The following is a 17,552-nucleotide window of genomic DNA, read 5'->3' as shown; positions in this document are numbered from 1 at the left end:
AGCTGACTGGAGAAAGTTGCCGCCTTACATCATTTTCAAGAGGAAAACGATGCCTAAGAATATACAGTTTCCCCGTGGAATTCATGTACGAGTGCAACCAAAGGGCTGGATGGACGTAGAAATCATGCTGGACTGGGTTAAAACTGTGTGGAATAGAAGACCTGGTGCACTACTAAAACAACCAGCTCTGCTTGTTTTAGATAGTTTCCGAGGTCACCTCGTGAACGAAGTGAAGCAAATTCTCACTACAAATAAGACACGACAGATAGTCATTCCTGGTGGCCTAACATCTGCTTTGCAGCCACTAGACGTATGTGTTAATAAACCCTTTAAAGACCACTTACGTCGATTTTACAACGAGTGGATGATGAGCGGCGATCAGCAATTGACGCCCGCCGGAAATATCAGGCGTCCACCCTTGGACTTGTTATGCTCGTGGGTGAAGAAGAGTTGGGATCTTATACCACCTGAACTAGTCTCCAAGAGCTTTGAAAGGACTGGGATTTCGAATACACTAGACGGTTCCGAAGATGACGCAGTGTGGCAGGGAGACGAAGAATCTGATACTGGTATTAACAGAGGCGAGGACGGCGCATCAGATAGCGAAACCTGCGATAGCGACACCGAAGATTTGGAATAAATTGCGTACCGGTAAGTCCGCATTTCACAACAAAGCGATAATTTTTTGCAAGTGTAATATTTTAACTTTAATACTAAAATTAATGACAAATTAACTTAATACGTTCATTTTTATTTTCAGGTTGGAAAAACGTTCGCCGAATTGTTGCGAAAAATTATGAATTTTGTTTTAGACTATTTTAATTATTTTGATGTATAAACGCGAGTATTACGTGCATCTTAAATTTGTATCAAATACAATTTAGTTATAAATACATTTTTTGAGTAATACAAATACTGGTATTAAATATTCATCGTATAATGATCGCACCCTACAATTTTTTTCGAAAATGTTGGTATAAAAAGTGCGACGATTATGCCGTGAAATACGGTATTAATTACAACTAGAGCCCCAGATTATGTAATTACATATTTCATTCATTCCTTTACTTTGAAAAATGTTAGCAGTGCTTCAGTGCCCCCTGTGCCCAACATCTTGCACAGAGGATGATCTACAAGTACGAGTGAGTTCTCCTAGACATTGAAAGGTGCTGTCGATATCCAGTAATAATGCCCCATAACTGGTGTAAACAAATCTTGCAAAATACTGGACATGTGTGAAATGATCGCACAAGTTTTGTATACTTCAAACTGACTTTTGCATCAACTGTAAATTTTTTTTTTTTTTTTTTGCAAGTTGCTTTACGTCGCACTGGCGACAATGGGACAGGAAAGGGCTAGGAATGAGAAGAAGCGGCCATGGCCTTAATTAGGGTACAGCCCCAGCACCTGCCTGGTATGAAAATGGGAAACCACGGAAAACCATCTTCAGGGCTGCAGGCAGTGGGGTTCGAACCCACTATCTCCCGAATATCTTTTAATTAAAGTTTACAATTTTATCTAAAACATTTCATGTTGAAAAAGTTAGTAAATTTCTGGCATAGTTTTTATGCGTGAGTCATATTGGTGCAACAAATGCCCCTTCTGGGATTTAAGCTTCATTTCCAGTTTGTTAACTTTTTATTTGCACACCACTGGTTTATTCTACACCAGTGGTTCCCAACCTTTTGTGGCCCATCGCCCCCTTCTGGAGGTTGGCTAATACCTATCGCCCCCTTTTCATTTTCATTGTATGCCTAATTTTAATTTGAATTAAAGTGTAAATACTAAAGCAGTTTTATTATTTTAAACAATTTTATTACTGTATATAAAAACAACCACAGCAGTTTTATCCGGTCACGCTTAAATAAAATAGAAAATATTAAAATGTACATTTTTTTACAGATATTTTAAGAACAAAGAAGTGAAATAATTATTACGGTATCCAAGATCATTGACGAACATTAAAAAAAAAACAGTACATGTTTTCATTTTTAAATTGGAATCTGGGAAAGTTGAGAAAGTTTACAGTCAAAATTTGAAAAAATAAATGAAAATTTGAAAACTTTGTTATTGTTTTATTTTACCATTTCAATGGCTGCCTTGTCCTTGCTGGATTGCAGTTAAAACTTGAATATCCGGCTTTATGTTCGTCAAGTTCAGGTGCAAGTCTCCTATGAGGCAAATGTCCAACTTATTTCTTTGTTTGGTGAGGAGCTGGACAACAGAACTAAATCCTTTTTCAACTAAATATGTTGATGGGAATGAGATGAGAGTGGTTCAGTTTTTCCCCACAGTTCTGGATAAGTGTCCATAAGCTTCACCCAGGCTAACTCGTAACCGCTCTGCTTGAAAATGATTTTCGCCTCACAGTCATACTTCAGATCTAGAAACTCCGTCTGCAAAGAGTTATCAAGCTTATCCACAGCTTCAATCGAGAAAGGATCTAGAATCCAATCCGCATTTGTAACTTGGTCAAATCTTCAAATCTTGATTCCATGTCAGTTTTTAACTGGTCAAGGTGATCAGTAAAAATTAGGATTTTATCTTCAGGGAGTTCAGGTGTCGTTATCTGATAATGAACACTTTTTAAGGGTCGGAATAAGCTCTTTACGGCCAATATTTACCTTGTAAATATTGAACTTGGCGATGAATGATGAAATAATTCCTTTGGCCTTGATAAAGTTCATCTTGTTTCCATGAAGCCTTATATTGACTTCGTTCATTTTTTCAAAAATATCTGTAAGGCACGCAAGTTCCAACTTGCGTTGCTTCAAATTCTCACTTAAGACAGGATCAGACGTGTCGAGAAACTCAGTAACCGTATCAAATAATTCGAAGAAACGGCGCAAACAGTTTTCTTTGGAGTGTCACCTCACGGCCGTATGTAGAAGCAAGCGTTCGAATTCCTCCTCATTTTCATGGCAAAGTTGTCAGAACAGACGATCATTGAGGGAATTAACTTTGATATTGTTGACACCAGTAATAACCAGTTTTAGGGTTTCATGCAGGACACCACTAAACTTTTTCGCAGCTAAATGTTGACGAATGACACAGTGAATAGTGATGACCTCTGGCACTTTTCTTTCTTTTGCTAGTTGTTTTACGTCACACTGACACAGATAGGTCTTATGTCGACGATGGGACAGGAAAGGGTTAGGAGTGGGAAGGAAGCGGCCGTGGCCTTAATTAAGGTACAGCCCCAGCATTTGCCTGAAGTGAAAATGGTAAACCACGAAAAACCATCTTCAGGGCTGCCGACAGTGAGGTTCGAACCTACCATCTCCCGAATACTGGATACTGGCCGCACTTAAGCGACTGCAGCTATCGAGATCGGTTCTTCTTTCTTAAGGTGGGCCAGAAACCCAGCATGACTACCTGACATGGCAGGAGCACCGTCTGTTGCACACGCACTCACATTTGTTAGGGGAATCTCTTTTTCCTCAAAATAATCTTGCACCACTTTAAAAATTGACGATCCCTTCGCATCAATGATCAAAGTTCTAGCAAACATTTCCTTGGTGATTTCCTTTTGTCCATTGATAAACCTCACATAAGCTAACAAAATTGCTTTGTTATCAATCAGTTGATTCATCAATCTGCAAGGCAAATTTACTTTTTTTCAACAAACTGGTGAGTTTGGATTCAATGTCCGTGGCCATTTCGTCAATTCGCCTGGAAACAGTATTGTTGCTCAAAGGAACTGATCTTATTCCTAGGGCCCTCACCTAGATGATTTCAACAATTTTTTTTGGTAGCTGGTAAAACAAGAGTTTCGCCAATTGTGAGGTTTACCACATTTAGCGATCAATAAAGACACCTCGTAAGAAGCAGAAAGACCTTTGACAAGATCGGTTGCTCTTTTTTAAAATAATTCACTCACATTAGGCCGTTTGTCAGGTTTAGCTTTGAGGTGTCACTCTTGATAAATGATCTTTCATTCGCGAAGGCTGCATGGCTTCATTACTATTAAATGTTTTATCGCACAAAAGACAATGTGGAAACTGCACATTTTGCGGTGATGCAATAAAGCCAAATTTTAAATACTCAGCCGAGTACTGACGACACTTCTTTGAATCTATTGCGCATGAACTCCTACACTTCAAAACAAATGCACAAAAACAGAAAAGCCACGCACAAAAACTTATGGTGAAGCACACAAAGGCTAGTTAAGACTGAAGACGAATGTACTTTAAGGCTATCTACACACAGAGCTACTCATTAGTAACTGATTGGTAACTGAAGTTTCCGGCCAATTACTTGAGTGTCACTTCCTGTGTATTTCACTGGAAAGCCACACACGGCGCTACCGGTTAGTAATCTGTTAGTAACTAGTTTGTAATCAGTTCCAGGTGTCTCGCGCAGCTAGTCACCAGCGAGTTTAATTTCTCAGTTCCCAGTGAACAAGTGCCTTTTTACAATGGCGAGCGAACTAGTTTTCAACATAAAGTTAGTAGGAGAAATTAAAAAACACCCCGTACAATTGTACGCTGAAGGATCACGCAAGAAAGGACATTACGGAGAATGGAATTATTTTCTAAGCTTTTTATTTTTTTGTAAAAATAAAGATCACTTTTCGAGCTCGATAGCTGCAGTCACTTAAATGCAGCCGGTATCCAGTATTCGGGAGACAGTAGGTTCGAACCCCACTGTCAGCAGCCCTGAAAATTGTTTTCCGGTTTCCCATTTTCACACCAGGCAAATGCTGGGGCTGTACCTTAAGGCCACGGACGCTTCCCTCCCACTCCTAGCCCTTTCCTGTCCCATCGTCGCCATAAGACCTATCTGTGTCGGTGCGACGTAAAGCAAATAGAAAAGGTTCACTTTTCTTACCTTTCTTCAGAACTCGCACATTCCCTCATTTTTGTATTTCGCTGTCGAATGGCAGGCGCAATAAGCTGCACCAAGTCCATATAACTGAACCGAAGGTCAGTATGTTGACCATTCAGCCAACGAGTCGGACACCCGGCAAATTCTATTGTACAGTACTATTTTAATTTTCCCCCTTTGAATGCTCATCGCCCCCCCACTTATTTATTGCCCCCCTGATAACCCAAATCGCCCAACTTGGGGGCGATTGCCCCCAGGTTGGGAACCACTGTTCTACACCACGACAAACACCATGTGGAAATAATATTATTCTGAGCATTATTTTCCGTTCAAACTTCTGTGGATTTGTTGTCACGATCGGTCAAGCTGGTAAACTACATTTCGTGTGGGTATTCACATCTTCCTGTTTAAAGTATCGGGAAAGAACAAACTAGTGTCAAATCAAGTCATATAGATAAGAGGAACAAGAAAAGGAAAGGGAAAGCAGAAAACGACTAGAATAGTCATACAGTCCCCAGGGGCTGGGAATATATAGTGAGGAAAGAGCCCATCTATTTGTCTATTTGTAGACAGCAATGTATTAAGGCATAGAGATTGTTTTAGTCCTTTAGTGTTTTCCTTCTTTCTGTTCCTCCCTCTTCACATACTGACCTGCCTTTATGTTCATCCTATTTTGTGTTCCTTTTCTTGTTCCTATGCTGGTACTGCTATGAACCATGTACTCATCTAACTTCCCCTCTTTTACAGTTCATATTATGTTTCACGATTCTCATTTCTGTTATTTTAGATGTTTTATACATAGAATAACCTTTAAAGACAGAGGGGAGAACATTTTCCCTCTATTTATTTTCATCCCAAAATGGAAATCTGATTCAAGAAAATGCCACCCGCATACGAAATACATTCTTAATCAAAATTGGATCTCTCGAAATAGCACTGAGCCATTTCTGACAGCTCTGAATGGCATGGATATTCATGAAATGAAATCCTTACTTTCCTGCCCTTTCTTCTGTAGTATGGCGTACAGCAACAAACCACATGAGAGTTATTACCGCTTCTGGATACTTCTTTAAATCGCCCTTGTTGCGTGCCACTGAGTGCCGAGTGCCTTTCTTGTAGAGTACAAATTTTTAAGCAATCTTTGTCATTTCAAGAACACCGAACATTGGCTTCAGTTATGCTGTATTTTCTTGCAGCATATGTGGCATAATATCAAAGAACCCAGTGAAAACTTGCTGGTAATATCTACCTGCAAAATCACTCCGGATGAAAACCTGAGGGAAAAACTTCATCTTCAATTCGGAGAAATACAATAGATATATCCGCACAGAATAATCAAATATTTAAAAAGATGAAATGCAGTTAAAACATTTGAACTTTGGAAACCCACGTAATAGGACATACATTCCTTTGGTTCCTAAAGTGTGATAATTGTTCAGTTGTAGTTAATGAGTACAAAGCACATTCACAATTGCAAATATTCCATTTAATGAGCAAAATTATCACAAAAATTATTTATCACCACCTATTCAATACATTCTACATGTTACATGGTTGAAATTTACTGAATACTATATAAACTTCTCAGGAACGTGCTTCACCCCTTCTTAAGGGCATCATCAGCCCGTAGGCAACCTTAAGGTTAAGTGTCTGAAACCTCGTCTATCCATACATGGTTCACAAAGAAAGTTCCATTTCATATTAAAAAATCTCTTAAAATTAATATGCTACAATTATACTATAAAAAGATGCCACATTCCACACTCGTATTGGGAATTGATGGTATCTTGTACACATAAAAATGAAAAACTTATTGGTGCTTTTCATTCTAGATTCTAAATAATTCCAAAGCTAAAAAGGATCCTCTTCAGAACAACCTGCAGACCATTGCGATAGCAACAGTCTTAAGTAAAGAGTGTACTATTCCTTGGGTATATTTGACCCAAATATTCAATGTACCTGATCATGATAAAATCAAAGTCAATTAATTATAAACAACAGCTGGATGTTCAACAGTTCACAAGAACCTCGTTTATCTGGCCCTCATTACTCTGGATTTCTGGTTTACCCGGATCGAAAATAATACTTCATCTTTTCTTGTACAGTATTTCTTATATGGGGTAAACTCCTCTCGAATGTCTTTTCCGCCAAGGATAGTTAAGTACAGGAAGTGGAAGTAATTCAGTCACAGTCTATCAAAGGCACTGTCCTGGCATTCGCCTGGAATTGAGAATGGGAAACTGTAGAAAACCATTCCCAGGATGACCGAGGTGGGATTCGATCCCACGCTCTTCTGAATGCAACACACTACTAACATGAGCCAGCACACAGAGCTACACCGATCGGTAAACACTGTTTAGGCAACAATGCAGCTGGACAAATTGATGGCCTATTTGGAATCCCAGACTGAAACCGCACCGGCAGAACTGATGTTAGTAAAACATCGTGATCTTGCTCCACGCAAACGCTACAAAAATGCGCACCGACGAATTTCATTGATAGCAACAAGGAAGAGAGTTGCATGAAAGATACTTCTACTTCCATTTTCAAATCAATATTGAAACTTTACACGATGTCTAGTTAAACATCGGCTAAACATTGTTTATGCAATGGAAGACCGTGCTCGATTTACACGTTTAGGTAGACATTGTTCAAGGCTTAAAACTAGTCAGTTTCTGCAATCTGCCCATTATGTTTAAAGGCATTGTAGTGTGGCATGCACTTTGCGGAAAAGCTCCTCCCAGTCTGACAAACGTATGAAAATCCACACTGTGTACACGTTAATCTATATACACCCTATCTTGAGTAATTATTTTATTACAATTAACTCTATCATGGTTAAGAAATATGTTTTGATTGGCGTTTACCTTCTTGAAAGATACAATAATATTGTGCTTCTTTAGGGTATTAGTGATCTGGTGAATGGCAGGGTTATTGAAAGCAAATGCAGCAAATTTTAAGACTTGTCTGGGATGAGATTCATGGATAATTTATTTTTACTTTGTTGATTAGACAAATGACCATGTCAACTTTGAATTAGTTAATTTTGGCTTTTTCAGAGGTAATCATCCTCTCTGAACAAATTAGTGGAAAAGAAATTTAAAATAAATACAAAATTATTCAAACAAAGGAATTTGGAACTTGATAACTCCGTCTAATGATGGAATATATGATGTATTGAATTTTTCACCTTTGTGAAGTGAAGACCGTCAATACGGAATTATCCTAATATCTTGTAATGGAAATGTCGTCCAGGCAGGCAAGAAAGCTAACCTTTATTGCAATCGCAAAATAAAGGTTGCCAAATTAGGCAAGACTTAAATTTTTTGAAAAGTGATCAACAACGTAACCCCTAATTTTCTAAAATTTACCAAGAAAAACTCATAGGAACACAGCAAAAACTCACACGACTCAGCTTACGCTCTTGTTTTTTCATTTGTTCCTTCATTATGTTTTTTGGCATTTTTTTAGCTTGTATTATGTAAATTATTTCACCCTCCCCTTTTCACTGAAGATGGCTCAAACAAGCCGAAACATGTTTGACGAGCAAGTTACTGTACAATTGACATATTAGATACTTTAAGTTTCTTGTTAATACGCGTGCTTCAAAATACTAATTCCAACTTCTCTTTTAATTCATTACAGACAATATCCCTCTATAAGGCTAATAATCACCTCAACAAGAAAGATTATTCACATATGACTGTGACGCCAAGGACATAATTTCACAATTAAGCAGCAGCCTTAACTTGGAATCTTGACACTGCTTCACGCGAAAGAAAACATACGACCGTATATTTTTATAATTACAACATCTTAATAACAACACTGCCCGGCTCCATGGCTAAATGGTTAGCGTGCTGGCCTTTGGCCACAGGGGTCCCGGGTTTGATTCCCGGTAGGGTCAGGAATTTTAACCATCATTGGTTAATTTCACTGGCACGAGGGCTGGGTGTATGTGTCGTCTTCATTATCATTTCATCTTCATCAAGATGCGCAGGTCGCCTACGGACGTCAAATCAAAACACCTGCACCTGGCGAGCCGAACATATCCTAGGACATTCCCGGCACTAAAAGCCGCACGCCATTTCATTTCAATAACAACACTCGATCTTATCCAATTTACTGTTAAAACATCCATCCAGCTGTTGTTTATAATGAATTGACTGATTTTATCATGATCAGGTACATTGGACATTGGGTCAAATATACCAAAGGAAGAATACACCTTACTGTAGCTATCTCAATGGTCTGCAGGTTGCTATGAAGAGGATCCATTTTAGCTTTGGAATTATTTAGAATCTAGAATGAACAGCACCAGTAGTTTTTAATTTTCATGTATACAAGATACCATCAATTCTCAATACTCATAGTGTGTAATGTAGGATCTTTTTATAGTATAATTGTAACATATTAATTTTGAAGAGGTTTTTAATGTGTAATGGAACTTTCTTTGTAAACCATGTATGGATAGACAAGGTTTCCAACATTTGACCTTAAGGTTGCCTACAGGCTGATGATGCCCGTAAGAAGGGACGAAACATGTCCCCGAAAAGTTTATATAGTATATAAATTTCAACCACGTTAACACGTGGCATGTATTGAATAGGTGGAGATAATTTTTGTGATAATTTTGCTTATAGGCAGTTTCAATACGGATCAATCATGAGTCGTCACTTGCAATATCATTTAATGCCAAAAGTCATGTAAAAACAAGTGAAATGCTTGCCTAGTGGAACTCTGAAGGCTGTCAAGAGTGACGTCCTACAAGCACTCTTGAGAAAAACGAGAACGAGTTGTTCTTAGTGGGGACCAATGGGAAGGCATTATAAGCACAGCAAGTGCCAGTGGTAAAAGGCACTAAGTCCAGTATAGTTCCAAAAATACTGAAAGAAATGATCAAAATATGAGAAGTGGGTGTTAAAAAGTTGAAAAACACGTGCATGTAATGTAAAATTTTATGAAGCTTTCCATTAACCCATTGAGCCCTGCATATTTGTTGGATTGAAACTGCATTGGCGCTGGGATTATTTTGGAGGAAATATAGTGTCACTTCATATCGTCAGAAATTTCTTACAAGACCATTAAAAATTTAAATATACATGAAAACAAAAGGCTTTCATACCACAAACTGCAGAACAAGGAATACTGTAAAACATTTTATTTTATTAGCATCACGGGACCGTACTCAGCCCGCCTGGCGAGCTGTAACACAGTTTTCTCTTTGCACTTCCTTTTCTATTTCCAAATCTATTTGTTCTTCAGGAGTGCTGCTCACACTAGTACTAATATTACTACTAATTTCACTGACAAAATTACATTCCTAATTATCATTACTTCCTAAAGGGGGTTATATATCGGTAAATATCAGCTCTATAGTGGCAGCCATCTTGTTTAGAAGAAAATCTCAAAGCTAGAGATAGCCCACTTCAAACATATTACCAAGCACACTATCGATATATATTAGCAAAGAACATGTAACATTGCAAAGAAAGAGTCCCTACACAAATCACAAATGCAACTCACTCTGCCATCTCTTGAGGAAAAGCTGAATTACGTAGTAAAATGAGACAACGGAACAGTTCCGTGGTCCGGCATTTGGTCGACCGAGACGAAGCACGGAACGGTTCCGTGGCTCGGGCCCTATGAGTTAAAAACCAGGAAGGTGAAAAACATTAAATAACATTCCTTTTGCTCTCCAGTAAAATTTCATATTTGCAACTTAGTGCTATTTACCTACAGGGCACAGATTTTCAAATAAGGAAACGTATTTTTGAACAAGTGACTGGAATGGTCGCTAATAGCAGATTATAATACCAATATAATGGTCCGTTATTGGACATTATAAATTTTCCAGCTAACTCATTCCTGGTTGCCTGCATTTCGCCCTCGTGTGCTAAGTTAGGCTCATCAGTTGGGACTTAGCACACCACCCAAGACGCAAGGCTAGTGCATACCGTGGAGGCCACTGCATAGGCTACTTGAAGCCGCCAGCAGTGCCAATGCACTATGAGTTAGCTGGAAAATTTATAATGTCCAATAACGGACCATTATATTGGTATTATAAATTTACTCATTCGGACAAATTTTAAATTCGCTATGGGAATCAACATCTGTATTATCTGATGGCCAGGCAGGCATCAATTTTTTGGAAATGAGACATAGCTCTCATAGTGCATTGGCACTGCTGGTGGCTTCAAGTAGCCTATGCAGTGGCCTCCACGGTATGCACTAGCCTTGCGTCTTGGGTGGTGTGCTAAGTCCCAACTGATGAGCCTAACTTAGCACACGAGGGCGAAACGCAGGCAACCAAGAATGAGTTAGCTGGAAAATTTATAATGTCCAATAACGGACCATTATATTGGTATTATAAATTTACTCATTCGGACAAATATTTTACATTCCCTATGGGAATCAACATCTGTATTATTATTATTATTATTATTATTAATAGCAGATTATGCTCAATAATGACTTTAAAGTCTGCAGTTAAATAAAATTCAGAAAACTATCATAAAATTACCAGTGTTTCACCCCAGTGCATGGGCTCATCAGTTGGATACCACACCTTTCCAAACCCCTAGCCTGTAGACACCATTGCAAGCTAGAATGCAGTTAACACAATACAGTGCCAACGTACCGGAAGAAAAAAATATATCTGTCTGCTATATGTGCCGTCCGGAGCTACTGTGACTAAAAATATGACTTTCTTTGCGGTTAACTAAATAAAATTCAGGAAACTCAATCGCGGTAGTGCTAGCCTGGAAGGGCTTAATACCGTATTTCACGGCATAATCGTCACCACCGCGTAATCGTCGCATCCTTTATTTTCAATACAAAAATCGGACTTTAAACCTTTAATTACATAATCCTCGCACGTCCAAATTTTGTTCACTAATCTGGTTAAAAGGTAAATGGAACTGCAACGTAAGTTGCACATGAATGCGCAATTTAAATACGTGTATGGTTTATGGGCAATTTGGCAACACAGTCACGTTTGCGACATGTTGCACAACGTATAAATAAATAATACCGGTATATGTACGACGCATTGCTTACCGGTAGACTATCGGCAGTTTGACAACGTGGTCGCGAGACAGTGTACTATTTATTCACCACCTACATATGAGTTCCCATTTGAAATACGTAAGGCTGTAAGTTATCGCTTATCGGCAACGTCGCCAGGAAATACCGGCCAGGTAGGTTGAATGGACCCCGAACCAGCACTCAGATACAGGTAAAATTCCCTGACCCGGCCGTGAATTGAACCCGAGGCCTCCGTGTAAGAGGCAAGCACGCTACCCCTACACCATGGGGCCGGCTCCTGTGTTATTGTGCACGAAGTGAAATCCAAGACGATAACGCAGATTTCCACGGAATTATTCAGCCGAATTATTTACGATGTCTCAGTTGTCATCGCTAGACTCTTATCTTACTACTATGTCATAAGTGTCCGGGCATGGGATGAAAACTTTTATCCAAGCAGTCAAGATAATTATTATCCAATGCTATTAAAGTTTTATTTTATAAACTCGTCAGTAATGTAATGTAAAATCATCAATAACTGGGAAGAAATATTAACCTAATTACCGTATGTTTAAAAGAAATTGAAAAAAATGAATGTTTGTTACTGACGTCTCGGAATACAGTCAACTAAACAGTAGATCTACACCGCGCTAGCTAGAGCTCCGGTTTGCGAGCTTTGCGCAAGCGCAGTAGTGTGTCGCAACCAACGAGCTAAACTGATAAATTGTTGCATGCTTCCTTGCTGCCTAACAGTATTGGCTGCTCTGGAATGGACAGATCACAGATGCATTTATTTGTTTCAGATTTACGTGATTACTGTAGACATGTGTGCGTGAGAATTTAAGTTTTTAATTTGTGTTTTGGGTGTTTGCAGAAATAATTTGTTTTAGTAGTGAACAATTACGGAAAGTCATTTATATCGCAAAACATTAACGTGTGAAGCATTTATAAGCGATTATGGGTAAATATAGAAACTATTCTGCGGGCTTCAAGCTAAGCGTAATTGCCTTCGCTGAACAGCACGGGAAAGGAGCTGCAGAAAGAAAATTTTCTGTGAGTGAAAAGTTGGTGCGTGACTGGCGGAAAGTAAAAAACAAGCTAAAAAGCACAAACCCTTCTAGACGCGCGTTTAGAGGTCCTAAAACAGGGAAGTTTCCTATAATTGACGAAGAAGTGTTTAGGTACGTCAGTGAAATATGTAACAATGGCTGCAGTGCATCATATGAAATAGTACAAATTAAGGGAGAGGAGGTAGCGCGCAAACACAACATACCGGTAACCCGGTTTAAGGCGACTCGTGGGTGGATTAAGGGGTTCATGCGACGACAATTTATCAGTGCGAAGGAGAACAACACTAAGCCAAAAGTTGCCTGCTGATTACACGGACAAGATTGTAAATTTTCACCGATTTGTCATACGTTTGCGCAAGGAAACTTCGTACTTGCTTTCTCAAATCGGTAATGCCGATCAGACTCCAATCTTTTTTGATATGCCTTGCAACAGCACTATTGCGCTAAAAGGATCACGGAGTGTATTAATGAAAACCAGCGGTAGTGAGAAGTTGCGATGCACGGCAATGCTAGCCATTACAGCTGACGGGAGAAAGTTGCCACCTTACATCATTTTCAAGAGGAAAACGATGCCTAAGAATATACAGTTTCCCCGTGGAATTCATGTACGAGTGCAACCAAAGGGCTGGATGGACGTAGAACTCATGCTGGACTGGGTTAAAACTGTGTTGAATAGAAGACCTGGTGCACTACTAAAACAACCAGCTCTGCTTGTTTTAGATAGTTTCCGAGATCACCTAGTGAACGAAGTGAAGCAAATTCTCACTACAAATAAGACACGACAGATAGTCATTCCTGGTGGCCTAACATCTGCTTTGCAGCCACTAGACGTATGTGTTAATAAACCCTTTAAAGACCACTTACGTCGATTTTACAACGAGTGGATGATGAGCGGCGATCAGCAATTGACGCCCGCCGGAAATATCAGGCGTCCACCCTTGGACTTGTTATGCTCGTGGGTGAAGAAGAGTTGGGATCTTATACCACCTGAACTAGTCTCCAAGAGCTTCAAAAGGACTGGGATTTCGAATACACTAGACGGTTCCGAAGATGACGCAGTGTGGCAGGGAGACGAAGAATCTGATACTGGTATTAACAGAGGCGAGGACGGCGCATCAGATAGCGAAACCTGCGATAGCGACACCGAAGATTTGGAATAAATTGCGTACCGGTAAGTCCGCATTTCACAACAAAGCGATAATTTTTTGCAAGTGTAATATTTTAACTTTAATACTAAAATTAATGACAAATTAACTTAATACGTTCATTTTTATTTTCAGGTTGGAAAAACGTTCGCCGAATTGTTGCGAAAAATTATGAATTTTGTTTTAGACTATTTTAATTATTTTGATGTATAAACGCGAGTATTACGTGCATCTTAAATTTGTATCAAATACAATTTAGTTATAAATACATTTTTTGAGTAATACAAATACTGGTATTAAATATTCATCGTATAATGGTCGCACCCTACAATTTTGTTTGAAAATTTTGGTATAAAAAGTGCGACAATTATGCCGTGAAATACGGTATCACAAGTAGATATTTCTCACGCAATATCTTAGCAACGCATTGAGCATATCAACAGCTTGCAGTTGCATCTCCATCGGCACGCTAGCCGGCCAGTCTTCCAAAGGTGCGGTATCCAACTGACGAGTCAATGCCGCACACGAGCTAAACAACGGTAATTTTACAATCGAGTTTCCAGAACTTTATTTAGTTACTTCAACTGGAAGCCATATTTTTCAATCAATTCTGCAATTAATAATATTGATACAGCACTTCCACCTTAAGGGTCTTAAAAATGGCATTGCATCTTTATGAGAGTCCCTTAATCTTGAAGAATCTTCATGAACTTCAATACTTGTGTTTCTGGCAGTTTTGTCCACCACATGCAGAGGAAAGTCATATGGACATACAGTACAACATACACGGGAAAAATGATTTATAAGAATATGGTAAACACTTCTTCTTTGGTATAGTCTTCCCCAAACTTCTGGACAATTTTTGATATCCCAGATACTCTAATCCCCACATCAACACCAAAAGCATTTACAATCAAGCAGTTCTAAGCATCTCTTAGAACACCAACAATCTAAGCAATTTCTCTTCTGCCAAATTCTGCAGGGAAAAATATGTAACAATATACAAATCATGACTAAGATTCCTTCATACATCAGAAGTTCACTTTCACAGATGCAACTATAGTTTGAGGACTTACTTTTGGCATTCTAGTCATGCCACCAACCAGGAGGACCTCCCCTATATCAGATTTGGCCACTTCAGCATCCTGTAAGGCTTTCTGGCATGGAGATACAGTCTTCTTGATCAGGTCACCAACAAGACTCTCAAACTTAGACCGTGTTAGCTGAAAAGTAGCAATAAAAGTAAATTATTTTAAAATTTGCAATGTACTCAAGACAATACTTAAATGAAAATAGAAATGTAACGGACATTGGAAAATTTTACTACAGTAAAACCTCGTTAAGACATTTCTGCAGGGGACAAGGAAAAAGAACATGTTATGCGAGAAAACATACAACTGAATACAGTAAAACCTTATTAATTTGAAATCGTTGGGACGCAAAATTGGACTTCGAATTACGTGATTTTGAATTAACTGCCAACTCTTAATTCAGAAATGCCAACCCTTGCCACATTAAAAAATATTCTAAGACCTAAACTGCATGAAATTAACCTTAATTCACAGTTTAAACCTTTGAAATGCCATGAAAAAAAAAAAAAAAAAAAAAAATTCCAAAATGTATCCAACAAGGTGCATTTACAGTATTCAAATTCACAATACAGTACTCAGGTGGATAACTCACAAACATAACACCACGCAACGAAAGAAAACAAAAGCATAATTCAAAGACTAGGAGAAATCTAAGCCGGCTCCCCTGAGCAACTCCTTTATTCATTGCATTACTGAACTGAAAGCATTTTAGATGTCCTGTACTTACATGGAAAGTACCCGATGCCCTTACAACATCGTGATTTACCGAACTTCCCTACGACGAGGGGAGAAAGTCTCTCGCTTCTGTCTGCATTCGAACACAGTACAGTGACACGCCTATCCTTGTATGATTTCCCGCCAGAAAGTATTCTAAGACGCATTAATGCATGCAATCATCTTGATTCACAGCTTAAACCTTTCAAATGCCTTGGAAAAAACTATTCCCGAAATGTATCCAACAAGGTGCATTTGTATTCAAATAATGCACTTGAATAAATCGCTGACAAACATAACCTCACACTTTGAAAGAAAAAACTGCACGTTTCAAAGACAAGGACAAATTGTGCAAGTCCTTTATTCAATGGATTACTGTACTGAATGCATTTTAGATGTCCTGTACTTGCACGGAAAGTGCCCGACGCCCTTAAAACAGTGTGGCTTATTGAACTTCCCTATGACGAGGGGAAGAAGTCTCGCACTTCCGTGTGCATTGCAACACATTGCAATGACCCCCCCCCCCGTACGATTTCCCAGCTGGCACTTCCCCCCTATAAAATCGTAGGTCCGCTTGGGCTTGGCATTTAAAAAAAACAATGCAGTTTCATCGGCATTGGCAGTATTCGGTGCGTACAAATTGATTATATGAGCCACGCTTTTTCGCCAACTGTTGGCGCCGTCTGTGTTCGTGGATTCTGCTTCTCCGCACACTGCCTGCTAAGTGATATTATGGTGTTCCTTAAAACGCTGAATACAAAAGAATTACAATTTTACTCTTAACTTAGCAAATATGAAGCACACTGTAGACACACCTAAGTGAGTGAAAATACTGAAATCTACCCCCAGCATGTTCCAGAAGACGCGTTCTATCATAATACGGATAAATATCGAATTTAAATTACTCTGCAAAAAAAATTTTTTTTAATATATAGGCAGTTTGAATTAAAAGTCAATTTCAGTAATGGGACAGACATTCTTCGAATTGCTAATTATCTGTATTTCGAATTAAACAATTTAAATAACATGCGCAATCGTACTTCATGTTTCCGGGAACAAGAGCTGCTTCGAATTAGGCAGGACTTTGAATTAACCGATTTCAAATTATCGAGGTTTTACTGCACATGAATAAAAACTATCCAAAAGGGATATGGAAACACTAGATATGATTTTTTTCTGACAATGGGATTTTACACCGCATAATCGCAGGTACAGTGAAAACTGTGAGGAGAGTATTGAAAGGTGTGAAAAAAACGAAATATGAAAACTTATTACAGTGATGCTTATAAGATAATAGTGCACTGGAAAGTGTTAAAAACACCAAACAAATATGAAAACATTTCAACGGGCCCCATAAAAATATCAAATTATTATTGCAGATCGCACTCTTTCTAAAACAAATCTTAGAAGCCTTTTATTTCGGACCACAAGGTTATTAAACATTTTTCTGGTCACATACTTAGACAATGAATTGCAGGTTATATACAGCAATGAGCGACTGCAACAGAATGACTTTGGCCACTATTTTTAATGAAACAGAACTTCCAACCGACCAAGACCAATCAAGTGATCGAGTCGAAACTGGAAGGTGAGTTTCAACATTCACGCTAATTCTGCAAGCTTGGAGATGTGGATGGCAGTCTACTTGCTGACATACTAATTTTGTGTTCAGTAGTAAG

General features: G+C 38.7%; 1 protein-coding gene across 1 annotated transcript in view; it reads right to left on the bottom strand.

The window, feature by feature from the left end:
- Positions 1–17,552, bottom strand: part of Hsc70-5 (Heat shock protein 70 cognate 5) — a 177,274-nt gene that overhangs the window by 56,637 nt on the left and 103,085 nt on the right. The window contains exon 9 of the mRNA XM_067135526.2: positions 15,145–15,291. Coding sequence (XP_066991627.2) covers positions 15,145–15,291 — 147 coding nt within the window. The remainder of the gene's footprint in view (positions 1–15,144; positions 15,292–17,552) is intronic.

Source organism: Anabrus simplex, chromosome 1 (assembly GCF_040414725.1).
Source record: "Anabrus simplex isolate iqAnaSimp1 chromosome 1, ASM4041472v1, whole genome shotgun sequence".
NCBI lineage: Eukaryota > Metazoa > Arthropoda > Insecta > Orthoptera > Tettigoniidae > Anabrus > Anabrus simplex.
This window is presented reverse-complemented; position numbering and strand designations above follow the sequence as displayed.